The 27,811-nt window shown below is 39.2% G+C and overlaps 1 protein-coding gene across 1 annotated transcript in view; it reads left to right on the forward strand.

Moving 5' to 3' along the window:
* The first annotated feature begins 44 nt into the window (after positions 1-44).
* Cwc27 (CWC27 spliceosome associated cyclophilin) overlaps positions 45-27,811 on the forward strand; it is a 180,823-nt gene continuing 153,056 nt past the window's right edge. Inside the window, exons 1-7 of the mRNA XM_028884035.2 lie at positions 45-456; positions 7,405-7,501; positions 10,824-10,936; positions 14,355-14,498; positions 15,920-16,018; positions 16,563-16,666; positions 18,489-18,558. Coding sequence (XP_028739868.1) covers positions 415-456; positions 7,405-7,501; positions 10,824-10,936; positions 14,355-14,498; positions 15,920-16,018; positions 16,563-16,666; positions 18,489-18,558 — 669 coding nt within the window. The 5' untranslated portion in view covers positions 45-414. The remainder of the gene's footprint in view (positions 457-7,404; positions 7,502-10,823; positions 10,937-14,354; positions 14,499-15,919; positions 16,019-16,562; positions 16,667-18,488; positions 18,559-27,811) is intronic.

Consider the following 27,811-nt stretch of genomic DNA (forward strand, 5'->3'; position numbering starts at 1 on the left):
TCCTACCGCGGAGCACACACGGTCGGAACCATTTCGGCCAGCTTCGGGGAGGTGAGGGCCATCTGCGAACACCTGACGCGGACGCAGCCCTGGGATTTATGGATTGGCCCATTTAACCGTTATTACAGATAGCATGACAAGTTCTCTAAAGTTGCAGAGGTCTTATCATCTTTTCTAGTGACCCGAAGGACACGGAGTCCCCCCCCTGCGGAGTTAGCGGTGCTCGGGTCCGGGAGCAACATGGCGGCGTCCATGCGGGGCTAGTTTGGGGACTAACTAGGCTGTCTTGCCCGACTCTGACCGAGTGAAGTTTTCCCCAAGTTAAAGAATTGTCTACTAACAGGCGGACACCTTCGGAGACCCGCCATTCGCTCGGGACCACACTAAAGAGCGGAGTCCTGAGCACTGACCAAGATGAGTAACATCTACATCCAGGAGCCGCCCACTAATGGGAAGGTGAGAACCTCTCCACCATCCCTTGGACACCCCAATTGAGAGCTCCCTGATTTGGGGAGGGAAAGGTGGGGGCAAGTGTCGGGTATCGCGGAGTTTGGAAACACCAAAAGAACTGCCGTCCACACACTGCTTGTGGACAGTGTTGCATCTACATGATTTACGTCGACACGTCTCAGCATGTTTTTGAAAGAATCCTTGAGCAGCTTCCCTATTCGCTAGTCTTCTGGCCCCTTAACTTCCTTGATCCAACTCATGTGGGCGCCTTCTAGTGTCTGTTGTTTTTTTTAAAAAAGACTTATGCTAAGATTGTTAAATTTTGTTGTTGTTTAATTCGGAGATCGTGCCTTTCTCTACAATTATTTATTGAACGCCTACTAGGCACCACACACTTTATTAGGTGCTGATGATACAAAGGTTGGTACGCAGTTATGTGATTGATACCTTGATAGAGCAAGTAGCTTAGTTTGGGATTTGGCTAGCTAAGGAAAATCTTTATGACAAGTTCTCATTATGTAGTTAACGCTAGCTGCAAACTTCCTAACTTGTCTTGGCCTCTGAGTGATGGGGTTACAGACATGCATCACCACACCTGGCTTTGGTAAGTCAGGTGTTTGAAGGGATTTTATTGCCACGACAGTTTGATGGAGTGAAAAACTGGGAATGATGGAAAAAACATCTTGGAGGAGATAATCTTTAATTGTCAGAAGCAGCAGGACAGTAAGGACTATTACCACATTGGAATGGGAAAGGATTCTCTGATAGGTTTTGTGATCAAACTATATTTCTTGATAGTGTCAATCCCAATTAATAAATACTGATAGAGATCAAATAGACGGACTGTTCTGCTATGCAGGCTCTTCACATTGCTGAACATCTGCTGAAAACGTAGGCTGTTTTACCTGTTCAAATGTCCCTCTTAACAAAGAGGCCTATCAAATAGCAAATCTCAGTGATTCCCTGGGTCACAGCACTTTCTGGCCCTCGGGGTATAGTTTTTAACAGTATCTTCTTTTTGTTTTTGTTTTTTTCCTATATAGAATACAAACAACGTAGGGTCAGAGTATGAGCATCTAGGACAATGCTTGCCACATAGTAGATGGAGTTCAAATACTGTGAAAGAAAGAATGGCTGGGCAGATGAATTCATACTGTTTTCTTTAGCTTCTTAGCGGTATTAAGCACAGGTGAGGGCGAAGTTAAACTGTTGTGAGTCACAGGCATCTTCAGTTTTCTACTCTCATACTCTAAGGACTTTTTTTTTTTTAAAGAAACAAAACGGTCTCATATGAGTCCTTGTCTGTCCTGGGACTGGTTGTTTACTCTAAGGAATGATTTGACCTGATCCTAGAGTAAAAGCACTTCTGAACAGGAGCTCATTCTTTTAACCAATATTTTAAAAATTGTGTATGTGTATGCATGGGTGAGATGTGTGCATGTGTTCAAGCATACATACATGCAGATCCCACAGCACACTTGTGAAGGTTCATAGTATAATCTTAGATGAGGGTTGCTGTGGAATATTTTAAGGTGTGTTACTTTTGTGTATGTTGTATTAGTTTAACTCTGTGAAGCTGTGTTACTGTGCCTGTCTAAAACATGATGGTCCAATAAAGAACTGAAGAAAGAAGGCAGAAGAAAGGATAGGTGGGGCTGGCAGGCAGAGAGGATAAATAGAAGGAGAAATCTGGGAGGAAAAAAGAAGTAGCCAGAGAAGGAGGACTCCAGGAGCTAGCCACCCAGCTACACAGCAAGCCACGGAATAAGAGATTTACAGAAGTAAGAGAACGGGAAAAGCCCAGAGGCAAAAGGCAGATGGGTTAATTTAAGTTAAGGAAAGCTAGATAGAAATAAGCCAAGCTAAGGCTGGGCATTCGTAATTAAGAATAAGCCTCCATTTGTGAATTGTTTGGGAACTGGGTGGCGGGCCCCCCAAAAGAGAAAAAACAACCTACAACAGATGGTCTCATAGTCCACCTAGTTTGAGGCATCGTCTCTTTTCTTTGTTGTTTAATGCTGAGTATCTGGCCTGTGAGCGTCTGAGAGTCTCTTACCTCTGCTCCTCAGCTCACTATAGGAGCATTGGGATTAAAGACACATGTTACAGCATCTGGCTTTTACGTGAGATCTGGGCATTTGAACTCAGGTCCTCAGGCTTGTATGCCAAGCAATTTACCCATTGAACTATTTCCTCAGCACATTTTTCCTCTGCAAAGCACATGCAAAGTTTTATGTTAGGTTTTAAGGATGCATTGGAAGAAAATCCATCCTCATCCCTTTTATTGTTGAGTTAGTCAAATGAACCATGTATTGATAAAGTAATTGTAAATAAAAATATAGTTACAAATTATGATGAATACTGTTTTTCTTCTGAATAGAAACAGATCGAAGGGGAACAGAAAGCATAGTCTGTAGCTTGTTTAGAGCCTCTACTTTCTAGAGGGAAAATTTCCCTCATTCAGTAAGCATGGATTACATAGGAAGAAGTTGATGTGTGACACCAGCTAACCTCTGAATGCCATCATGGCTGAAGGAGGAAAAAGCCATTATTAATGAAGTAGCTTATCAGTGGAAAGTTTTAAGGTGTGCAGTGTGTCTCAACCACACCTTTTTTTCTAGATAAAAGTTCTCAGCAGCAATATATATAGTGATGGCTAGTGTATCTTCATTACTTATTTGTGTGCAGCTGTTCTTAGCAATATATGTATAATAGCTCATTTTGTCCTCACAACAAACCCTTGGGGCCAGTATCTCTGCTTTTATAGAAGGAAATTGGGTGAGAACTGATAGATGTCATGTCCAGGTAGTTCAAGCTAGTAGGTGGAAGACTCAACTTTGAAGTTGAGCAGCTTGCTGCAAGAGCATATGGAGGGTAGGGTAATGTGTGTTACTTTATTTTCAGAGGTGGTTACTAAACTAGTGAGGGCGTACTTTAGGGCCTGGACCACTATTCTTGGGGTACTGGGAGAAAATATGTATCTATTTGTATTATCTTCTCCCAGAATCCACTTTAAACACACACACACACACACACACACACACACACACACACACACAGTCCAGGTACTTGTCAGTCAGTTTTATAATAGTGTGCTGTAATTTTTAATGATTAGTTACATGGGTAGATGGTACCTAGATTAACTAAGCCAGCCTTCAAAGACTTCCTTTTAAAGATAACATTAATAATGTAAAAATTTAGCCTGATATAGTGGCACACATCTTTAATCCAGTGCTTGGGAGCCACAGGCAGGCTGATCTCCGAGTACAGGATCACTCTCGTCTACAAAGCAAGTTCAGGGACAGCCGGGTTACACAAAGAAACCCTGTCTTGCAAACAAACAAACAAAAATTGTAAATACTTGCTGGGTGTAGTGTTACATGCTTTTAATGTCAGCACTCAGAAGGCAGAGGCAGGTGGACCTCTGTGTATTCACGGCCAGGATGGTCCACAGAGAAAGTCCCAGTGAGACTCTGTCTCAAACAAAACAAAACAAAATAAATACAATGTAAAAATATAAGAAAACTGTAATAAATTGGTAGCATTTAAGCATAGGAAGTCTGTCGAATAATTAGAACTTATGGAGATTGTTGGGAATACATGTTTCCATTTATTATTGTTACAAATGAACTTTGTATTAAATATTAGTTTTGTCTTAAAATATTTGTCAGTAAGATTACAAAACCAATGTTTATGCTCTACTGAGCTTTTAAAAACATTTTAAACTGAAATATAGAGAAAAGGAAGACAGATATCTTTAATTTCAAAGAAACATATTTGGTGAAAGAAATTGGACATGAAAAGGCCCATTTGTATGATTCCATTTATAAATATGAAATGTTCAGTTGGTAATGTCCATACAGACAGAAAAATCAGTGGTTGCCAAAGGGTGAGGGTAGGGGGAATAGAGAGGGACGGAAAATGGGTCAAGGTTTCGTTTCACTCTAGGGTAATGAAATGTAGTGGCAGTGGTTTCCAAACTCGGTGAATGTACTGAAAGCTAGTGAACTCTTTAGCAGGGTCAAATTATTGATAAGTAGATTATATCTCAAATATTATTAATGTTTTGCTATGTTTTTTACAAAATAAAATCAGAACTATTTTAAAATACGGTCTTTGTAACAACACAAAATTCTTAAAAAGTTGGCTAAGAAGAAAAGTCTAGATCCTCCTAACAATAGTGCTTCATTTCAAAGATACAAGTTATAATGAAGTTGGTCAGGGCATAATATATATCAGGACTTATGGAAAGTTGGGAAAGAGTGCTTAGTGCCATTTCAGGTTCATTCTGAGAAAGAAGGAGTAATCCAAGCTCAGTTTGTATCACTCACTCACACACACACACACACACACACACACACTAAATAAAATTGTAATAAAGGGAAAAATTTTTTGAGACAGGATCTCATTATGTAGCCTTGGCTGACCTAGGGCGTGCTACATAGAGGCTGGCCTAGAACTCATAGAAATCTGCCTGCCTCTCTCTGCCTCCTGAGTGCTAAAGGCACATGCTACCATGCCTGGCTTTTATATACTTCCTTATGGGTTAAGGAAACCACTAAACATCTCTCACTTAATGTAGATATTTTCACTTCTCTCACTTTCATAGTTCCTGGAGAGTAGTTGTAAAAGAGCTGTGTGTTGCCAGAAAGGGCCCCCAAAGATGTAATGCGTTCATCAGTGTTCTATAATTTATTACAACATTCCCTAGGCTTCTGAAACAGAGTGGTAGCAAAAATCTACTAGGTGATGGGGTAGGGGAGGAGAGTGAGATGTTCGTCTCACTTCACTGTTGAAAAGATTTCTCATTCAGTTTACAACTTCTAGGGCATCCTTAAAGGGCAGGGCTTTCCTGAATGATTTTATGTAGATGTAATCAACCGTCTTATTAAATAAGAAACACAGAACAATGTAAAGAGAAAGCCAAGAGGTCAGAGCTCAGAGCTAAATCTCACCTTCTCCTGCTGTGTCCAGCTTCTCGAAGAGAGCTATATCCTGTCTGTTCGTCTTTTTAAGTATTTTGTTCTGCCTTCTCATTGGTTGTAAACCCGAACACGTGACTGCCTCGTCATTGTCTGAATGTACAACCCCCCAGGTCTTAAAGGCATATGTCTCCAATGCTGGCTGTATCCCTGAACACACAGAGATCTATGGGATTAAAGGCGTGTGCCACCACCGCCACACTCTTGCTATGGCTCTAATAGCTCTGACCCCCGGGCAACTTTATTTATTAACATACAATCAAAATCACATTTCAGTACAATTAGATTACCACCACAATTTTAAACTCCCCTCATTTCCAAAACTGTACTTGTGACAAAGCAGTTTTAGAAAATAAGGAAAGTGTGACTTCTGTCCCTGATACAGACTCCTCATGAGAGTCAGTTTAGTTAGTTTTAGTTATTCTGCAGTGTTTCTTTGCAAGAACGTTCTGTGTGGTGGCCACAGATTGTTGATACTAATCAACTTTTCTACAGTTGGGGTGGAAAAGAAAAATTGATACTGGAGAAATTAGTTTCCAGCTGTGCCACGCTGTTCAAATTTAGGACTAACATTCTTTTTGGTTATTTGTTGTTATTGAGCCAATTGTTGAATAAACTGTTTCATCATCTGGGCTTCACAGAGGTTCTGGTTGTTATAAAGCAGCTGATGCCACCAAAGAGAAACTGCTGCCATGAATCAGTAAAAAGGAGACTACTAAATATACTACCTGTTATGGAGATGATGACTTTTAAGGCATAACCATCTTAGCAAGTCACAACTAGTATTCGATTAAGAATATCCTTTAGGTTGGGTGTGGTGTCGCTTGCCTTTAATCTCAGCACTGGGGAGGCAGAGGCAGGCAGATCTCTGAATTCAAGGCCAGCCTGGTCTACAAAGAGAGTTCCAGGACAGCCAAGGCTACACAGAGAAACCCTGTCTCGAAAACATAATATGATATATATATATGGCTAGGACTCTAGCTAAGTTGGTAGAGTACTCGCCTAGTGTGCACCAGGCACCGGCTTCAGTCTCCAGCACTGCATGGTGATATTCGCCTGTCATCCAAGTACTTTGGGAGATAGAGGCAGGAAGATCGGGAGTCTAAGGGGAGTTTGAGGCCAGTGTGGACTACAAGGCTCTAAGACTTTGGCTGAAAAATCAAAACATCAGTGGGCTGGAGAGATAGCTCAGTTAGTAAAGTGCTTGATGTGTGAACCTGAACCTGAGTCCGGATTTCCAATATCCTTGTGAAGAATTGGGCATGGTGGCATGTATCTGAAACCCCAGACCAGTGGGTCGGGGAAGCAGACACAGGTGGATCCTGCAACTTGCTCCCAAGCCAGTCTAGTTGAATTGGTGAGCTCTAGGTCAGCAGAAGAGCTGTATCCAAAAGTTCAGGTAAAGAGCTTTTGAGAAAGACACTCAATGTTGACCTCTGGCCTCTGCATGCACACACGTGTATATGCACCTGCACACATGCATGCACAGAATAATATTTCTTTCCTAGTTAGAGCTAGCATGATTTTAATATAAAAGTAGAGTTCTAGGATAATTTCAAATGAATGATTGCAAAATTGTGTAATACTGTCATAATTCAATGGATTCATTAACTTCTTAATTTCATAATTTGCTAACCAATTTTATTGGAAATAAAGTGATGAGAAACAGTTATAAATTTGCACTCTTGGTTTTTAAACGAATGAAGTTTGTTTTCTGTGATTAGAAAAAGTAGGTGCTTTTTTTCTTTTTTTTTTATCCTTAGCTTTTTCTGAAAATGGTGTGTTGAATCATCTAATGATGATTGCGCTATAATGAATATTTGATATTTGTTCAGTATAACAACAAAACCCAAGCGGAGTTTGTAATGTTTTTTTTTTTTTAAACTGAAAACTCATTAGTTAATATCGCAAGTTGCGTAGCCAATTATCAAGCAAAATAAATACTTAATATGATGTCATGTTCTTTCTATAGGTTTTATTGAAAACTACAGCTGGAGATATTGACATAGAGTTGTGGTCAAAAGAAGCTCCAAAGGCATGCAGAAATTTCATTCAGCTCTGTTTGGAAGGTCAGTATTGCCTTCATTATCATTCTGGGGAGGGACTTACCTTAGTTTACAGATAATGGCAGTGTGTTGGGCATTCTGGCCTGCTCCTGTAATTCCAGCACTCGGGAGGTTGATGCAGAAACATTTCTAGTTTCAGACTAGTCTGGGCAACACAGGGAGACTCTCTAAATAAAACCCTGGATGGACGAGCTTTTTTAAAGAATAAAAAGAATAAGCTTTTTTAAAGAATAAAAAGAATAAGCTTCAATGTGTTTTTCACATTGAGGTCTGGGGTTAACAACATGATGTTGAGCAGTGTGTAAGGAACTGGACTGCAGGGATAACAGCTCTCCTCCAGGTAAACAGACACAGTCCTGCCTGATGTTGATCTCCTCTGCTAACTGCCACTCATTCCGTCTTTCATTCTTCAAATATGGACTTTCCCTAAGCTTGCCTCTTGTTCTCTGTTATCCTCTCCACTCTTGTGTTGTCTCTAGACAAATGACTATTGTTTTCAGAACCCTTTTCATTTCTTCCCTTCCCGTGCTTACTTTATCCGATGGTGTGATGGTCTTCTCTCCTGGAAACTTCGGTTAGCTACCGCTAGACCAAATTTCAACTTCTTCCCTAGAGGACCTGGACTTTGATCTCCATGACTGTAATTGCCTCCTATCTGGTCTTCCTATCCCTAACTCTCCATTAGTTTCCATTCCACTAATCATGTGCCTTTGGTCAGCCATTCTCTCCATTTCCCAAACATTCCTTTTCCTCTTCTGCACATCCTCATACTAGCTCTCCTTTGTTTTTTGTTTTTTTTTTGTTTTTGGTGTGTTTCTCATCCTGTTTTCATTTAAGTATAAATAATTTTTATTATTTCATTCCAAGTCTGTTTTTTTCACAAAGCTTACCACCTGGCATTCACTGATTTGTTATCAACTTGAGTCATAACATGATGATTTTTCTTTGTAAGAAACTTGGCAAAATTTTATATTCACTTGGGTATTTTTTGTTCATGGATATTTGTATATGCAGCTATACAGTCCATACTCTTTACAGATTCTGGTTGGCTTGTAGACTACATTACATACAACTTTAAATACTCTCGTGCTGGCAAATCACTGTTTTCTAGTCATAACTAATTTTTAGAGACAGTGTTATTCATGGTGTCAGAAAACAATGTTTTGGATGAGAAACAAGGTATTTAAGAATTCAAAGTATCCTGTAGTATGATATAGTCAAAGCTCTCCAAATAGAAATTAGATAAATAAAACACTGCAGGGGGGAGACTAAAGAAAGAATAATAAAAGAATCCAATTCCTCAGATGAGACAAAGGAACTATGTCTGCAAAGACCATTATTAATAATTGCTATGGCAGGCAGGAAGGAAGTAAAATCAGACAGGTAGTTTAGTTAGAGAGGCCTCGGGTAACTGTCAACAAAGCTAAAAAACAAGGGAGACAGAGAAGTCTGACTTCTGGTAATAAGTTTAAAGAAGTCAAAAGCTCAAATTTTACAGGAGAGTGAAATTACAAAAACACTAGAAAAAATGAATGGTAAATTGCAACCCAGGACCAGGTGAATGAAGAAACAGAAAGTATCTGGATAGAATGTGACAATGAAATAAACATGAGGTCCAGCTGGGTGCTGACAAAGCTTACTTGCATCAAAAAAGAATTATTCTCCCACTTATAAGAAGACCAGGAGATGGAGGTAAAGACTTTTAAATTTATAGAAATAACCAAAGCAGTTTTCTTAATGAAACAGGCAAGAATTTAATGGAATTATTGTTGAGAAGGCTAACTAAAAACTAAGAAGACTAATTTTATAAAGACACTCCTGGCAGGAGAGGTGGCTCAGCAGTCAGGAACACTGGCTACCTCTTCCAGAGGCCCTGGGTTCAATTACAAGCACCTACATGGCAGCTCACAACTGTCTGTAACTCCACTTCCAGGGGAGCCAATGTGCTCTCTGGCCTTCAAGGTCATCAGGCATTAATGTGATATATAGACATACATGCAGGCAAAACACACAACACTTATTTAAAAAAATAAGTAAACTAATGCAGAGAACTCCATTTAATCCTTTGAGTGTATGATTCAAAGGAGTTTGGCTGTTTCTGGGACTTGTAATGCACCTTTCAATACAACAGCAGCAGCAATGTGTAGTTTTCAGAATTAAAAGAGAATGAATGAAAACCAGGGAGGGAGGGAGCTCAGTTTCTCATGTGACCCTCAATGAAACAGGCTTTCTTGTTGAAAGATGGTCATATTCTTTGCAGAACTTGAAGATGTGTGTTTACAGATTTAACTTTGGACTTTATGGTCTTTGCTATATAGCTAGGGAAACATCTAAAGATAAATATAAGTTTTGAAAGTTCCCAGTCTAAAACATGGTATAAAACTGTTACTAAGAAGGAAAAAAAGATGCTAATTTTCAATTTTCACAGGGGATGCCCTATAACTCAATGGGTGCCATGCTTCCTTTTTATCTACATTAACTTTTTCCTTCATGATTCTGGTTTCAGAGAATAAATTCTATGGAAGACCATATTTCATCTCTGCTGCATATTTGTGACTAGAAATATATTTATAATATAGGAATATATTTAAATTCTATTAATTCTGTACTGATTTCTGAAAATCACTTAACAAAGTGAATGACTATTTAATTGGACTAAAATATATAATATTATTTGTTTCATTTATTGAACTTTTATTGAGGAGACTGCAGTGGACAGTGCTAGAACTATGATCAGTTAATAACTTTTATCTCTGGTTTCTATATTTTTGTGTATTAGTTAATTTTTTCTCAGGAGAAGAGAAGAAACAAGAAATGAGCTATTCCTCTCTATCAAGGCTTTGCAGCCTCAGCACTGCTGGCATTTGGGATGGGTTATTCTTTGTTGTGGAAACAACCCCTCGTACTTTAGGATGCTTAGCAGTATTCTTGCCATCTTGTATTCCAGTAGTACTCCCCAGTTGTGATAACCCAAGTATTTCAAAATGTTGATGAATGTCCTCTGGGATGCAGAATTGCTGCTCCTCTCTCTCCTCCAGTTGAAAAGCATTGATGTGTATTAAACTTCTTGTTTTTATTTTGAAAACAGTAATCCATACTGTGAGAAAATTCTGGAGATAAAACAAAAACTAAACCACCATTTTTTCTGTTGAAACATAACAGTGTTTTGAAGATGGAATGTTTTATAAGAAGTAGTAAGGAAAGGTTTTGGTCTAAAAGCATACTTACCATTCTGGAAATTAAATCTGTGGCTCTGTTTGTATATTAACTATGATAACTAAAGTCATACTGAGTTTTAGAAATTGATATATTAATTGTTTTTCAGCCTACTACGACAATACCATTTTTCACAGAGTTGTACCTGGCTTCATAGTCCAAGGTGGGGATCCCACAGGCACCGGGACTGGTGGAGAGTCCATCTATGGAGCCCCTTTCAAGGTCAGATCAATTTACTGTATTCTAGGTCAGCTTGGAATGCTTCTTGGAAAGTGATAGTGTCCCACAAGAAAAAGTCTCATGTAGTATACAAAATCAGTGGAGTTAGAATTATTCAAAGATAAGGGCAAATATTATCTTACCATTCTTTCTGATTTATTTTATGGCAAGCTTTTGTACTAGATTAAGTTAAGGTAGAACTAAAGATTGCAATGAGAGAGAGAGAGACAGAGACAGAGACAGAGAGGGACAGAGACAGAGAGAAGCAGGATTCAGAAAGAAGTCCATATGACATATTTCCTGATGTTTGGCTGTGTATAGCTAGAGTTTTCCTGCCTTGTCCACAGTCAGGACAAATCTTTGTCACCCGCCAGTCCCACAGCCGCTCAGACCCAACCAAGTAAACACAGAGACTTATATTGCTTACGAACTGTATGGCCGTGGCAGGCTTCTTGCTAACTGTTCTTATAGCTTAAATTAATCCATTTCCATACATCTATACCTTGCCACGTGGCTGGTGGCTTACCGGCGTCTTCACATGCTGCTGGTCATGGCTGCGGCTGGCAGTGTCTCTCCGCTTCAGCCTTCTGCTTCCCAGCATTCTTCTCTCACCTTGTCCCACCTACTTCCTGCCTGGCCACTGGCCAATCAGTGTTTTATTTATTGACCAATCAGAGCAATTTGCCATACAGAACATCCCACAGCAGCTGTGTCTGATTCAGCAGCCAATTTTTAGAACATTGCATGTGCTATTTTAGATTAAAATAATTTGATTTAAATATTATATGGAATTTACAGCAGTCTGCTTGGGCTGCTACAACAGACTGTTGGGGGTAAATGATAATTTATTTTCTTTCAGTTGTGGAGGCTAGGAAGTCCAAGTCACAGTGTCTAACCATCCCTCTTCCTCCCTTGAAGAGGTATGGGGAAGAAAACGCCGGGTCTGATGTCTTGATCTTTTCTTATAAGGACACAAACCCTATTGGGTTAGAATGAGAGCCCAAACCTTTGACTTCATCTTACTTTTTCACGTTTATAACCTTCACCACCTTGTCAGAGCCACAGATATGGCTGCCTCAGGGATTAAGACTTTAATATAAAGCTTTTGAGGGACCAGTCTCCCACACTGGAGCTTACTGTGTGTTATGTACTTACTGTACACAAAAGAACTCTATAGCACAAAGCCATGCATGATGGCCAGTCAGAAAGTGAGCAGAAGGAAGAGCCAAATATATTATTAAAAAGATATATTAATCAAAAATGGGTATATAATTTATTTTAAATTTTTTATTAGATTTATTCATTTTATTTTATGTATGAGTGTTTTGCCCACATGTTATATGTTTATCATGTGTTGTTTGCTGACAGCAGAGGTCAGAAAAAGGCATTGGATCCCTGAAGCTGGAGTTATGGATGGCTGTGACCCACCATGAGGGTGCTGGGAATTGAATCCAAGTCCTCTGTAAGAGCAACAAGTGCTCTTAACTGCTGAGCCATTTCTCCAGTCCTGGCCTGTGATTTCTTGACTGCCAGCATAAACTTAAGAAGGAAAAGAGTTAAGTTAAACTATTTAGGAAATTAGGAACAATAATGGGTTCAAATACAGCAAAAATTGTATTTGTTATCAGTCTAATTATAGAGCAATGTTAGGTTCTTTGAGAAAATAACTGTCCCAATTAAAATTGGGAATCTTTTGAAAACTATGTATTTATTCTAGTGGGAAAGGGTGTCTGGAGATTCCTTTCATCTTTTTCCGGGTCAGTGTGATTTTTAATTGTTTAAAGGTTTCTATTGAGGGTCCTGCCATGTTGCCTTGGTTGGAATTGCAATACAGTAGAGATTGGCCTTAAATTTGTGACTCTGTGCCTGAGCCTCCTGAGTGCTAGGGTTGCTGGCATGTACCACAGTATGATTGTGATTGTTGAGAAAAACAGTGGGACTTCTTTTTTTTTTTTTCCTTAAACTTTGTTTTCCAGATGATAGCGGCCCTGGAAAGTAGGACATAGTATTTTAAAATATCTCAGCCATCACTGTTAATCAGATCTCATAATGTTAGGACCTCCACTTTATAGGAAATACTCCTGTATCCTGTTAATCCCATCATTTATCCTAACTTCCTGTGGGCATTTCCTTTCAGAGATTTTTGCTTTGTTATTTTAAAATACTACAATTACTTTGCTAACTTCTTTCATCTAGGTAGATCACTTTAAACACTGGTGTTTTAGCTAGGGTTTCTATTGCTGTGGTAAAATACCATGACCAAAAGCAACTTGGGAAGGAAAGGGTTTATTTCACTCAGAGTTTCATGTAACAGTTCATCATTAAAAGCAGTGAGGGCAGGAACTCAATCAGGGCAGGAATCTGGAGGCAGGAGCTGATGCAGAGGCCACGGAGGGGTGCTGCTTACTGGCTTGCTGCTCATGACTTGCTCAGCTTGCTTTCTTATAGAACCCAGGACCACCAGCCCAGGGGTGACATCACCCACAGTGGGCTGGGCCCTCTACCATCAAGAAAATGCCTTACAGCCTAATCTTATGGAGGTATATTCTTAATCGAGTTTCCCTTCTCTCAGATGACATTAGTTTGTGTCAACTTGACATAAAACTGCCCAGGACACATGGTATAGAAATACCACAGACTCAGGGGACTTAAACAGCAGGAATGTTCTACTCACAGTCCTTCTGAAAGCTGATCAAGTCAGAGGTCAAGGTGTTAGGCTCTTTGGTTCCTAGTGAGATGGACTGAGTTCAGATCTGAAGAACAATGTATTAAAGAAAAATAGCCTCTAATGCTTGAAAAGCACTGATAATAGAGATGGGTGTGTCACAGATGATCTCAGTGGAGTCTGAGGGGCAATTCTAAGTAGCTCTCAGAACAAGGAAAACACCCAAGGAGCAGTGGTCTTGCACTGTTACGATCTGCCCAATGAGACTCATGCCATCCTTGAGAAGAGTCAACTAAGACAGTTTAGGACGTGTAAAAGCACAGTTAAATCACACTAACACACACTTGGTGGAGTCTCTGACTCGTAAAACAGGAAGAAAGCCACTGCCTCACACTGTGAGGAACAAGATGGGAAGGAGACTAGCTGGCAGTTTCCCAGTGTTCAAAGATAGGTTTCTTGAGTAGGGAAATGGGACTTAGACCAAGCCCCTTTGAGCACCCTTCCTCTGTGTACTAAGACTTCCATAAAACAGCAAGGGGGCTGAATATATTTAGGAGATACAAGCTGCTGAATTCAGGTTGAAGAGCATTGAACAGATAGTAAATTTGGATTTGATTGTACTTCAAAATCAGTTAAATAAAGCTTCAGCATTTTTGATTAGAAATTGTCTGAGCCTCGCTGGTCTGCTGCATAGCTGATTGAATATGAAGGGTCTTATGACTGAGAACAGTCACTAAATCTCTTTCATTCTTGCAGGATGAATTTCACTCGAGGTTGCGTTTTAATAGGAGAGGACTGGTTGCCATGGCAAATGCTGGTCCACATGATAATGGCAGCCAGTTTTTCTTTACCCTGGGTCGAGCAGATGAACTTAACAATAAGCACACCATCTTTGGAAAGGTTAGTGTCTGTATGTTAAGTATATGGTTTGGTTTTGGTTTTATGTTATTCTTTAAGCTTCTATGATACATACAATTAACTTATATAATAAGTACCTTCAAAAATGCTACATTTATTTACTTATTGTTTTCAAACATGATGGAGTATGTTCCTGTTATGATGAACTGTCCAGGGCTACCAGAACTCTGGGTGCTTCGGGTCAGTCATTTGTCATGGCCTACATGTGTTACTTGTCACAGTGGTGGCATTAGCTGCTTACGGCCACTGAGCCAATGTTGTTCATACTTTTAAAAAGACTTAGCCAAAACGATTTCATAGTTTAAAGTTACCAGTGATGAATTCCCTTAAATTTAAAGTGGAAGTTGTATTAGTATTTATAATTTTATTGGAAATATTACTTTGAATGGTATCTATTTAATCCTCCTGACATTTAACAACAAACGACAGAATGATCTTCCCATAGAATTTTCAACAGTTTTCTTTAAAGAGGGATCCTGAAGGCATCTCTCTCTCATCCTCTTCCCTTCTCATCTGAATATCCCTGTGTTTAATTCTTAGACATAGTAGACATTATTAGCTTTTTAGCCCCCTCTGCTGGTTCAGTAAGAATTGCTTCCTTACATCCTAGGCAAAAGTGGACTTTGACTATAAGAGGAGGGAAACAATTCAGTACAGTTAGACAACTGAACCTTGGAATTCGAGTCATACTCAGATCATAAAATGTAACATTGTTGCTCATTTTTAAGGACATGAGTCAGGAAATACGTATTGTCATGTTCTTTTGATGTGTTCCTAACGCAGGCTTTTCTGGAAATCACAGATTTTTCCTACCTCTAGCTTTTTTTATTAACAAGGTGAGACTTGAGTTTCTCTCTTGCACTGTGTTTTACAATTGCTGTTACATGGCTCAGCACAAGAGAACATGTAGTCTAAGTGGAGAAGCTCTTAGTCAGCTTGGTAACTTCTTTGAGCCTCTGTCAAGGAAGATAGTATTACTTCTCATTTTTAGGGTATTTGTGTAGATTAAATTAGGCAATAACCTGCAAAATATTTATCATACTGTTAATGCTTAAGCTGCTTTAAGTCCAAGTTTGTTTGTAATATTTGAGTGAACTGTCATTTAGTAAGAAGGTTGACATTGTATATTTATTTTTAATAACTGACATTAGTAGACACTGGAAACATGTAAGGGCTTATTAAGAGACTGAGCCCATCTGTGTTTTTTAGCCTTAAAGTGAGCATGCTTTACTTTCATCGTTAATTGTACATAGTCTCAGTGAAAATCAAATATTCTCTTTTAATTATTTAAAACCTTTTTTTCAGAAGTCCAGTATTTATTTAAAATCTTTTCAGAATTCCTGTGTTTATTGAAAAGATGGATAGAGATGTGTGCGATCATGCTTTATGTTTTTGTTTGGTAGGTTACAGGGGATACAGTATACAACATGCTGCGCCTGACAGAGGTAGATATCGATGATGATGAAAGACCCCGCAATCCACATCGAATCAAAAGTTGTGAGGTAGGAGCATGCTGTCAAGTGCCATTTCATAGACACTGAAACCATTCGACGAAAGTGTTATACTACACACCATATTTAAGAACAGTTTCTGATACAGTTTTAATTAAAGGCTTTGGATTCGATCTGAAACTTTAGCTGATAATATAAAGAATGAAAAGCTCAACCCATAATGAAAAGTTAAAAGAATCAGGTTTCTTTGCTCAAAGAAGTGGATTTTAGTTGAATTAAGTTATTCTTTATTGAGGAAGTGAGGTAATCCTTAAGAGCATTTGATACGGAGTCCAAATGTCTGAGTTGGTTCCTTATGTTTTTCCTTCTGTAAAATAGGTATCAGATAGTGTCTTTTACTTGAAAAGAACATACTGTTTTGGGAAGGTCAGTGAGGCCACGTGACTGGAAGTGCACTGTGGACCCTGTGGACCACTGCTCTAATAAAGTATGTGGAGGGAAGATTTAGATATGAATGTCAGTACAGTTGATATTGTTTTTAATTTTTTTGTAAAATTAAACTGGAATAATATCTTTAAAATGCTTCTTTTCATAGGTTTTGTTTAATCCTTTTGATGACATCATTCCAAGAGAAATTAAAAGGCCCAAAAAAGAGAAACCAGAGGAGGAAAACAAGAAATTGAAACCCAAAGGCACAAAGTAATCATAGTAGATTTTCCTTCACTTTAATAGTGACACTAGTTTATTTAATTTGTTTTTGTAATCTTTGTTTACTAAAAAGGGGAATGTCATTTTGAACCAGAGAGTTAACAGAATTGTGTGTGTGTTACAAGTGAACATTTCTTACATTTAATGACATTATTTAACTTAAGCTAGAAATGTATCATTGCAGGTAGCTATATAACATGTGTTAATAAATATTTAGTATTTACTCTATTTACATAGTTGAGCTATTGAGAAACATCTGCTCGTTTGTAAGTTAATGTATCCTTAGTATAAAGAGTTTGGGGAGGCAAGAACAATATAAAGAATATTTTTAATGTGTGTTATAGGATTGCATACTTTATTTAATCTACTTTGGTGCTATTCACAATAATCTTTTTATAATATTTTTTTTTTCAAGACAGGGTTTCTCTGTAGCTTTGCACCTTTCCTGGATCTCACTCAGTAGACCAGGCTGGCCTCGAACTCACAGAGATCCGCCTGCTGATGCCTCCCGAGTGCTGGGATTAAAGGCGTGCACACCCCCCCCCCCTTTATAAATATTTTTAAACGAAACCATTTTATTCATTATTCTGTTTTTCTTAAAGCTATTTTCTTAAAATAGCAATTTATTTTTAATAAAGTTTATGCCAATATTGTTTCCATATTTTTTCTGTTTCATTAAAAATAATACTTTCAATAAAAACGTTGGATTTCAACTTACCATTTTGCTTAATTGTAGCATCCTACTTATCAGTATTAGATTCAGACAATTCTGTGTATGGGCCTGCCACACCCAGCTCTTAAGCAAAGTGTATTAATCTCTGAGCTTTGGTCATCTCATGGCAAATACAGTGAAGGTGATGTTCAGCACAACACCTGGTTGTTAGGAAGTTAACTGAGAGGGCGCATATACAAGCACCCTGCAGTATAGGTGATCAGTACATACTGGGTTCCCACAAAGTAAATACATTAAAGTGTGCTAATATACTGTCAAAGACGAGCCGGGCACTTTAACAAACAGTAGGTGTCTTATGGCAAAGTCACTTTTTATAGCGCTGTATGTTTGATTTTCTTTGATCCCACCATTGATTTCTTACTCCAGTTCATTGCTGCTGAAAGGTCATTGTCACTGTGTTAGGATACACTGTTTCAGTATTGCCCTTTGGCCTGATGACAAGTCTGAGGTCTCTGTGTGTTGTCTGTTACCTCGTTTTCATTCAGAACAATGACTGAAAACGTTCCTTTCATTCAGAGCAAGAGATGATGTGTCATTGCTTACATGTAGATTAGAAATAAAAAAATACTCCATTGCTGTCAAAGTTTTGTTTTTTTCTGAAACTCGAGAGCACTGTAATAACTTACAGTTCATTTTACCTGAGTTTTTGTTGTTTAGTTTGAAAGACCTGAGATATTTTCTTCCCATCAACTTTTTGTGTTTCTTAGTTTTAAAACATTAAGATATATTTGTTGGGTATTAAATTAGGTTAATTACTCACCTGTAGTGCTCTCGGGGTTTCTTCCAGCTTTGATAACTATCAAAAGCTTATTTCTGTCATGTGTGACTGGGTGCACTATGGTAATACCCAGCCGGGGTGAATCTGTGGGAAGTAGTTGAGGTTACTTGGTGAACGTAGTTACTCTGAGGCCAAACCCTTTGCCCAGAGCTGTGGATGCTGGGACACTCCTGCTGAAGACTAAGTGATACTGTGCAAATAAAATGTATTTCTTAGAAACCTGTGCTATCGCTTGAAAATGGGACATGTATGAAATTCGTCTAACTTTTCTCCTGAATTTTCTTTTCTTTCTTTTTTGATAGGAACTTTAGCTTACTCTCTTTCGGAGAAGAAGCTGAGGAGGAGGAGGAGGAAGTGAACCGAGTCAGTCAGGTAGGCTCCTGCTTGCCCTTCCTTTGTGTTCCTGTGTCTCCTGCTCATCCTGGAGCAGCGTGGTGGATTGTCACTTGCATAGTACGTGTACATTGTCATTGTACTGCTGTGTAGAGTCACTTGTACAGATTCTGTGTTGATTTGCTCTCATAGAAACATTGTTCATATTTGTTTACTTTTTGTTTTCATTTTTCTGTCAGTTGAAACAGTTTTAAAGTATTTTGAATGGCTCAACTTTATGATTCAGATTTTAGTTGATACTTGCCTTTTATTTTGCTATTTGACAATGATTATCATAATAGTCAATGACTCAATTATTTAATATTCATTTTAATGTTATTTCCATATTTTGTGTTTGCTTTGTTATTCTCAACTAATTTCTATCACTGCCTTCTGTGATACATGTTGTTATGAACCTTATTTATATAAATAATTAGATTTATTCATAAGGAAAACAAGGTTCACAACAATGCCTATGGATTATAATTATAGTTGTTCAAAGTCACACACCTAGTAAGACCCTACAGCTGGGATTGACCTCTGAGTGAGGCTTTCTTTAATTTTAGTTTCATCACAAATCATCTGGAACATCTTCAGTATTTTGCCTATTTTTGGAGCAGATTGTGATATTTGTACCCAAAGAAAATCACCTTTAGAGGCTTTTGGTTCCAAATGTTGTGCTTTTTATTTCTTTCTTGGAAGTGAGTGAGCACTGAGACCTGAGGATTAGATCTAGCATCTTTATTAATAATTAATTAAGCTTCCTGACCCAGTTCTGCTTCCCTTGCTTCAATGGCCTCCTGTTTATCACCAGTGCTATCAGTGAGACAGACTGAAAAGCACACGGTTGCTGTACTTGTCTTTTTCATCCTGGTGCTTTCATCAGCAGTGAGCATGGTTCAGGGAGGTCATGCTGAGCACAGAGCCAACACCTGTGCAACAGAATTTTTCCTGGGGGATGCTTCTCTCTCTCTCTCTCTCTCTCTCTCTCTCTCTCTCTCTCTCTCTCTCTCTCTCTCTCTCTCTCTCTCTTTCTCTCACCCCAGATAGGGAGCTCAAATAGACCCAAGTACAGATACCACCAAAGTCTGTCTTGGTGAAGCATTGAGTTTACTGGGGTTACTTATGGGTTAAGGGTACTTACGGGAGCAGAAATGACTCAGACAGCTGCATCACCAAAGCCCGTCTCAGCATGGGTGACAGCTCACAAAGCTGGGAACATAGAGCATGCTGCACAGCCAGCAGGCAACTTAGCAGAGTGTCCCTTCCAAGTGGCTCAGTTAATCTAAACCTCTTCCAGGCAGTCTGGCTGTTTTTTGCTTATTCCAGGCAGCTAGTCTGGTTCCAGAGTCGTCTTTGCAGCTTGGTTCATCTGAGAGTGATTCTCTGTGGTCTTCATTGTTTTCTCTTGGGAGGCAGGGGTCTAGTGAATCTGGTTGGTTTCAGGGACTTCCTGAAGCTACTTTGAGTTGTTTACCTTCTGTCTTAAACTTCCCTGCAAGATGGTGTGTTTCAATATCAGAGGAAACTGCAATACAATAGTACTCTCTTTATATGCTTGCATTAAAGATAAATTAAAATGGGCATGCAGAAAGATAATTTGTCCCTGATTTTTGCTTTCTTTTTATAGTATCAATTTTAATAATAGGAGATCAGTTACTATTTACCTGTAACCAGTATATTAAATTCTCAGAGATAGGCAGAATATTTCTTTTGCCTTTTAAATTTCATTCTGAGCCATTTTAGGAAATGTTTGTATATTAGTTCAAAAGTAAATTCATTTTTAAATGAAGATATTCCTGTTACAAGCATCAAGAATTAGTATTGGAGTTATTGTTTGTAGATGCCAGTGATTAGTGTTGTGTTGTTGATGATTCAAATTTGTACCTCATCAGAATGAAAAATATAGGATGCTACATGCCATGATTCTGGGGGTTTATTTGTGAATGGACAAAACCATAATTATTAGATCTGGTAATTACCAGTTCTTTTTGGTTGATGTTATCTACAGATGTCAAATTCTGCAGGGCATAGTATAGCATATCTGTAGTCCTAGCACATGAAAGGCAGAGGCAGGAGGATTTCAAGTTTGAGGCCAACCTGAGCTATATAACAAAACAAGATACCAGTCTTCCTCTGTAACTCTGTCTTTCTTAGGGTATCCCACCCCCTTTTCTTTTTTCTGGCACGTTCTCGACATTTCTTCTGTTGTTCTTGTTTGTGCAAGAATTTTCTTCACTGCCATTCCCACTGCCTCTCTCCTCCTCCCTGAGCTCAAGCTGAGCCACGAATGCCTTTCTCTGACATTTGTCTATGTCATCAAAGGACAAATCACACTGCAGTATGACCACGTATCCCCTCTACTTACAAATGTTTATTTTATGTAATTCATTTACAACTATGCTGTATAGTAGCCATTATTTCTATTTTGTAGCTGTCAGTACTCAGGGGACTTCTTTTTGCTTGTTTGTTTTTGTTTTTGCTTTTCTGAGACAGGGTTTCTCTGTGTTGCTTTGGTGCCTTCCCTGGAACTCACTCTGTAGCCCAGGCTGACCTCGAACTCACAGAGATCCGAGTGCTGGGATTAAATCGTGTGCCACCACCGCCCAGCCGCAGGGAACTTCTAATTAGGAGATGGTGGGATGAGAACTGGAGGTACAGGCTTCTTAGGTCTCTGGGATGATTGTGAGTGATGCAGAAGTCTTCCAAGGCCACGCCATTGGTGATGCATTGGAGAAGTTTCCCTGGCAGCGTGGCTTCTGGAAGGCTGTGTTCAGTGCGCTTGGTCTGCTTGCTAATGTCCAGCAACTCTGGAGAAAGAAGATGGGAGGATGGAGTTGTCTTGTATTTTTGTTGAAATGATGTTTCTGATAATAAAGTAAGTTTTGCTTATAATTACTTTGAGGTGGACTAAGAAATTAGTTTGAAATTTTTCTGTTAGGTAAAATTAAATGTTCAAAGCTTGTCTTCCTTCTGCTTTGTGTTTCCTAAGGAAAAAAAAATAATATGCTTAAATTCTACTGTGTACTATGAACTTACATACCAGAATCACTTTGTGCTTGTTCTAAGACTGAAATGGGGAAGGATTCCATCAAGATAACCCTGGTCTCCTCTTTCCTGAACCTGAGAAACTCCCAGCCACTGAGAAAGAATAAAGCCTTTCACTCTGCCAAGGAGGTTACAAGCCACCATTCTTTCTCAATGAGAATTGCCATCCCAAAGCTGCGCTACTGTAGCCCTGCACACCGACCTTGTTCTGGAGGGGAGGGCTGCTGGGATAACATCCTGCTACGTACCTGTATGTCCTGGCATGCCCATTTTCCCTCCAGTTGTCTACCTCTCTGCAGTGCTCTCTAGTTTCTCAGTCCTTGGCCCGGGTTCTTTATCTCCCGCACCTCACACCCCTGCCACCCTGCATTTTGTGACTTTCCTATTTCACTTCTGACTTCCCTCTGCTCTGTCAATCACCGCATGGTGTTTTTTTTTTTTTTGTATTTAATAATTTATTTTTTATTTTATATGCATTGGTGTTTCACCTGCATGTATGAGGTGTCAGATCTCCTGGAACTGGAGTTACAGTCAGTTTTGAGCTGCTATGTGGGTGTTGGGAATTGAACCTGGGTCCTTTGGAAGAACAGCCAGTGTTCTTAACCATTGAGCCATCTCTCCAGCCCCCAGTCTCAAGCTTTCATTGAAGAAGTTTTTGAAATCATTCTTTTCCCTTTTGTTTTGCTATTACCCTTGTGGAGGCCTCTGTATCTCTGGCCTGGGCTGCTGCCCTCTACCCATGGGGCTGCCCTCTCCCTCTTCTTTTCCTTCTATTCATGGCTGCCAGAGTCACCTTCGAGAAGCTGAAAGTTGTCATAGCCATGGCTTCCTTGACTCTCCACCAACCCACTTCTTGCTAAGCTTTATTTCAGATTAATTCACTTGAGATAAACGTTTTTTCCCTCAGATCCATGGAGTCAGAATTTTTCATAAGAGGCTTGATGAAACTATCCCCATTGAATTCTCCTGGAGTCCGCAGCAGAGCACTGTCAGGGTCACCACAGTGGGTACTCTATGTGGGTCTCTGTCTGCAGTCTTCCTGCTTGAAGTGTCCTGTTCTACATCTAGATGCTAGAGAGAGATTTATTTTCAACCCAGAACACCACCCTTTCTAAACGGTTTTTCCAGTGTTTGTGGATCTGTTCTGGGTCTAACCGAATGTCTGCTGTTCACGTTACCCTGCGTTTCTCTGCAAAGGAGCTTTTTTGTTTTATTATAAAGGAAGCCTGTGATTGTACTCTAAGTAGATCATTCCAGTCCTACACTCTATATTCTTTGCTTTACTTGCTGCATAACGTTCTGGGCTGTGAGCTCCTTGAAGGTAGATTCTGTTCATCTCCGAATCAACAGGAGAGTACCAGTGGCTTAGATTCAGTGTCATAGAAATCATACAAATGCATTGAGACCTCACTTCCCACTGGTACTGTGTGATCTTGAATGATAGCTCTTGCTTTCGGGTTTTCTTTGTGTAACATAAAAGTAAGATATGCCTGCTAGGGTTCTGAATAAAGATACTTTGATACATTAAACAATCCTGAAAGATGCCATTGAAGGTTGTGTCTTTAATTAGAGTGATATCTTTTATGTTGTAATTGGTATTTTATTCTTGGTCTTAAAAAGCTGAACGGTTTGATTTGTATGATCACAGTTATCTTGTCTGAGCAGTATGGAGAGCTGCTGAGAAATCTTACCGTGGGCTGGACAGAAGTGGCCAGTGTCCTTTCTAAGAGGCAGCCTGAGCAAGCTTGGGGTACATGTGTCTCCTCCACCTAGTGACTAGCAGTTTGTTCCAGCCCATTTATCTGTTTCCATCTACTGTGCAATAGACAAGTGGATAGTTACGTCTAAAAAGACAAAACAACAAAATTAGTTTGAAATTCACTGGCTTAGAGGACAGAAATCCTCTAAGATCTGGATAAAAGCCGAATTTAACTTTATTTGTGTTTATTTAATTAATGTACAGTTGTTCAGACCATGAGCTTGTTTCCAATGTGTTTTCCTTTTGCGGTGAATGATGCCATAAGCAAAAGGAATAGACTGAATATTAGACATGCTTTTAAAATTTAGTCTCATCTAAGTGTTGAAATAGCTAGAACCAAAGCCAAGCGAATCCTTTAGCTCAGAACGATGGGAAGTTTCAGTGCTTGCATGAAATTAAATATTTCTAAAAGGCTTAAAAATAATTGTTCCATTATTCACTTGCTTATCAGGTTTCCCTTTTCAGCAACTCCACAGTGGTAAGCGTTATTCCAGAGCTAGATTGTGAGTTAATAATTGTTCCGGTCTCAACTGAGGCATTACTGTATGTGAGAGAAGAAACCTGAGTCCCCTCTGGTTTGTGGATTATCAGTGTGAGATTACACACGCTCTTTCACCTCACTCCTTTATTCATGACAAGGTGTCTCTCCCACGTGGATTAGCTTTTCTTTATTTATTTCAGTATCTATGTACTACCTGATGAAAACCTCTTTGAAATCATAGGATTTTATAGCTCCAAGGGATCTGGTCTAACTTCCTTTCTTTATAGCCGAGGAAACCGAGACCCTGGCTAAGTGACTTGCCAGACTCACCTGTTTCCTTTTGGATAGGATTTCATGATGGAAGGATGCTGTAATAACCATATCTCAGGCTCAGAAAAGCACTCTGTTGACTTTCCCATGGTGTTCCTGTGAGCCCGTTGAGAAATCTAATCTTCGAGATAACACTGTCAGATGGATTCGGAGAGTAGCTAATTGAGTACTTTTGCCCAGAGGGTGCTGTCTTGTCAATCTGTGACTGATATTTTTTTTGTTTTCTTTTTTTTTTTTTAACTCTTAAGTTGAAATGTAAGGATAATTGTAAATTCTGTATATTAGTTCAGTAAGTCCAAAATTTGTAGGGCAAGACAGAATAGTTGGTATATCTTAAACTGTACCCTGGACACTCAGGGGTGGTTTTTATGTTGCTTTTCATTCTTTTTTTTTTTTTTTTTTGTTTTTTTGTTTTTTTGTTTTTCAGGGTTTTCTGTGTAGTTTGCTTTCTCTGGATCACTGTAGCAGTGCTCAACTCACAAACAGTGCTCTGCTCATCTATTAAGGTCTCAGTCTCCAGGTGCTCAGATGAGGCCCACTCACCTTATGGAAGATAATCCCAAAGACTGCTGATCTAAGTTCATCCCATCTACAGAAAATACAACATCTAGACCAGTGTTGCCTGTAGCGCTGGGCATCATGGCCTGGAGAGGTCACCGTATGAATACCATCACACAGTCAGAGGCCGAGCCCAGACATCCTGGCTGGTGGACCAGTGTTGTCCCCCTCCGTCAGCTTTGCCTTCCGGCTCTCCGGCCTGCTTCTTCCTTCCTGCACTCTGTTTTGCTGCTGTGCTGTGTTTCTGCTATTTTGCTGCCTCTTTCTTTTTTGGTATGAAGTTCCAGGTCCACCCCACTTGGTGTTCATTTTTAGATATGCTTGCAATCAGCTTTGACTGTCTTGTGAAGCTCCTTATGTGGAGTTCACTAAGTATATTTAGTCTTATTTTCAGCATCTCAACCCTTTAGCCAAATAAAGACCTTAAAATAGGTCATTCAGGAAGAATTAGCATTAAAGCGAGAGTCAGACTGCTGTCCCAGCCTCTGAGACTCTTCTAACTTTTTCCATTCTTCCCTAGTTCCTTTCCCTGCTTCGGCAGTTGCTGTAGTGGGACTGGGTGTGTGTTTAAAATCTGCTTTGGAGCCTCCATCTCCATGCTAACTCAGTTTGAAAAGTTAATGAAAATCTGGAGTGGCAATGACTAGTCAGCTTAATTTACAAGTTCTTCCTGTTTTCAGGTCTTATTTTAAGTCACCGTGAAACAAGCTTATTTTAAAGTGAGTTTCCATTTGAGAGCTCAACAAGAACTTCTTTTCTTTTTCTTTCTTTTTATTTTTGTTTTTTTCTTTTCTTTTTTTGGTTCTTTTCAGACACAGGGTCTTGCTAGGTAGCCCTGGCTAGCTTCAAATATGCAACCTTCCTATTTTATTCTCCTGAAGGTTGGGATTACAGCATGTAACACTGTACTTGGGAAGAACTTGCTTTTTTTAAAAATGATTCTTTTAAATTGGCAAATAAAATTTTATATATATACATAGAGAGAGTGTACAATATAGTGTTTTTAAATATGTAGAATGTCTGAGTTATATATATATATATATATATATATATATATACACATATATATATATTACATTTATATAATGTTTTAAGACAGTAGAATGTCTGAGTTATACCCATCTCAGATACCACATACATGCTGTGGTAAGAACATTTAAAAATCTTTCTCTGGGGCTGGAGAGACAGCTCAGTGGTTAAGAGCACTGTTCCGAAGACCCAGGTTTGGTTCCCAGCGCCCACATGACAATTGAAAATTGTCTGTAACTCTAGTTCCAGGTGACCCATTCTGACCTTGAGGTCACCAGGCATGAATGTGCTGTATATACATATAAACGGGTAAAACATTCATTCATATACATGAAATAAATAATTAAAAATAAATTAAAAAAATCTTTGTGACTTTTCAGGAGTATAAGAATTCACTTTTATTAATTAACATTACAAATTTTGTACATGCATTTAATTTTCTTCTGTGAAATAGATAAAGCTGTTATTGGATTTTGTGGCTAAGTGTTCTGAGATCTTATAAAGTTTATTGCTTCCACAATGATAAGTTTTGAGCTAGAAATTATAAGATTGTGGGGTGTTAGATTTGAAATTCACTGGACCAGATCACCATCTTGTGCTGGTGTTGCTGCTTTGAGATGGGACCTTAAGGTGTTGCCTCAGTGGGCCTTTGCCTCCAGGGCTGCTGCAGCCACTCTCCTGCTCAGCCTGAGTAGCTGGCACTGAGCCCAGGCAGGTTTCGCTTTGGGCAGCAGCTGTGGTACTGTCCCATGCATTTCTCCTGTGCCCTCGGTTCTGTTTGTGAACAACTTTTCCTGTCTTCCTAGTCAGACAAGCGCGTGGGTGAGTAGTCGGCTGACGTTTTGCCCCTTCGTCCCTCCTGAGCGTCAGAAGAGGCTGTGCAGTTGCCAGTGTGGACTGATGACCTAATTGAAAACCACAGATGACAGTGTAGTCAAATTCACTTGTCTTGTTTTGTGATTAAAAACCAGACTATTGAACTTTCTTCAGGACTGGACTTGAGTTGCCAATGTGAAATTCGATTTCCACTGAATTACGGGAAGTAAGATGTATCCCCAATAAAAATGCTCTCTACCTCATGCTGATACATCTGCCGACCAATAAAGATGCAAGATCAGAGTACTTCTAACACTGTTTCTAGTGGTCTAGTAAGGCAAAATAAAATAGATGATACAGAAAATCAAAACAGCAAAAGATGCCATGGTATTTGGAAAAACCCAGACTTCTAAACTCATTAATGTTATAGTTATGGTTACTGATGATTTCAAAACCTTTGGTGATAGTATGCTATGTCCTTCTTGAAAATGTGCTTTTGTGCTCAGGATGTAGCTTCAGAGAGCACTTGGCTAAGTACAGTGAGGGCCTGGGTTTGATCCCCAGAACTGACATTCCAAGGACCAGAAGGGTGTTCTGTGGGCATCCTCAGTCTTGGAACAGCACTTGTAGTCCGGGCACTAACCCACCCATCCCTGCACACAGACAGACAAGAAGAAGGGTTCTTCACCCCACATGCTGCTGCTGTCTCCTTGCTCTTCTTTGCACTCACTCTCCATTGCGCCGTTGCTGTTAAAGATGGTGCTAAAGCTTTCTTCAGTGTTTGAAGCTTCACAAAAGATTGAGTCATAAGCTGTGCATCTCTGGGAGATTTGCAGAAATCTGACTCTTTGAAAAAGGAACTGTTCTGGGAGTTGGAAACTCTGCACTGTGTGTAGACACTTTTAACAATAAAGCACAGGCTGAGAATGCAAAATAATAATAAAACCCTTAAACTATATTTAATTTACTTGATTTGATCTTTAAAGCATAGAGAAGCCCATGTTAATACAGAAATGTTTAAATCTTTGATTATTTCTTATGGAAGCTTATTTTTAAAGGTATATACCCATCTTAGAGTAATGCTATTAAATTTAAGGGTCTGTTCACAAGGTAATCAGTGAAAACAGAAGGCCAGTTTAGAAGATTCCCACCATGCAGTAGGAAATATATAGGATAGGGTTTGCGGTACTTGTGTCTATGGGAACCTAAAGGACATAGAAATGGATCCATTT

The sequence above is a fragment of the Peromyscus leucopus genome, chromosome 11, assembly GCF_004664715.2.
Source record: "Peromyscus leucopus breed LL Stock chromosome 11, UCI_PerLeu_2.1, whole genome shotgun sequence".
NCBI classification, from domain to species: domain Eukaryota; kingdom Metazoa; phylum Chordata; class Mammalia; order Rodentia; family Cricetidae; genus Peromyscus; species Peromyscus leucopus.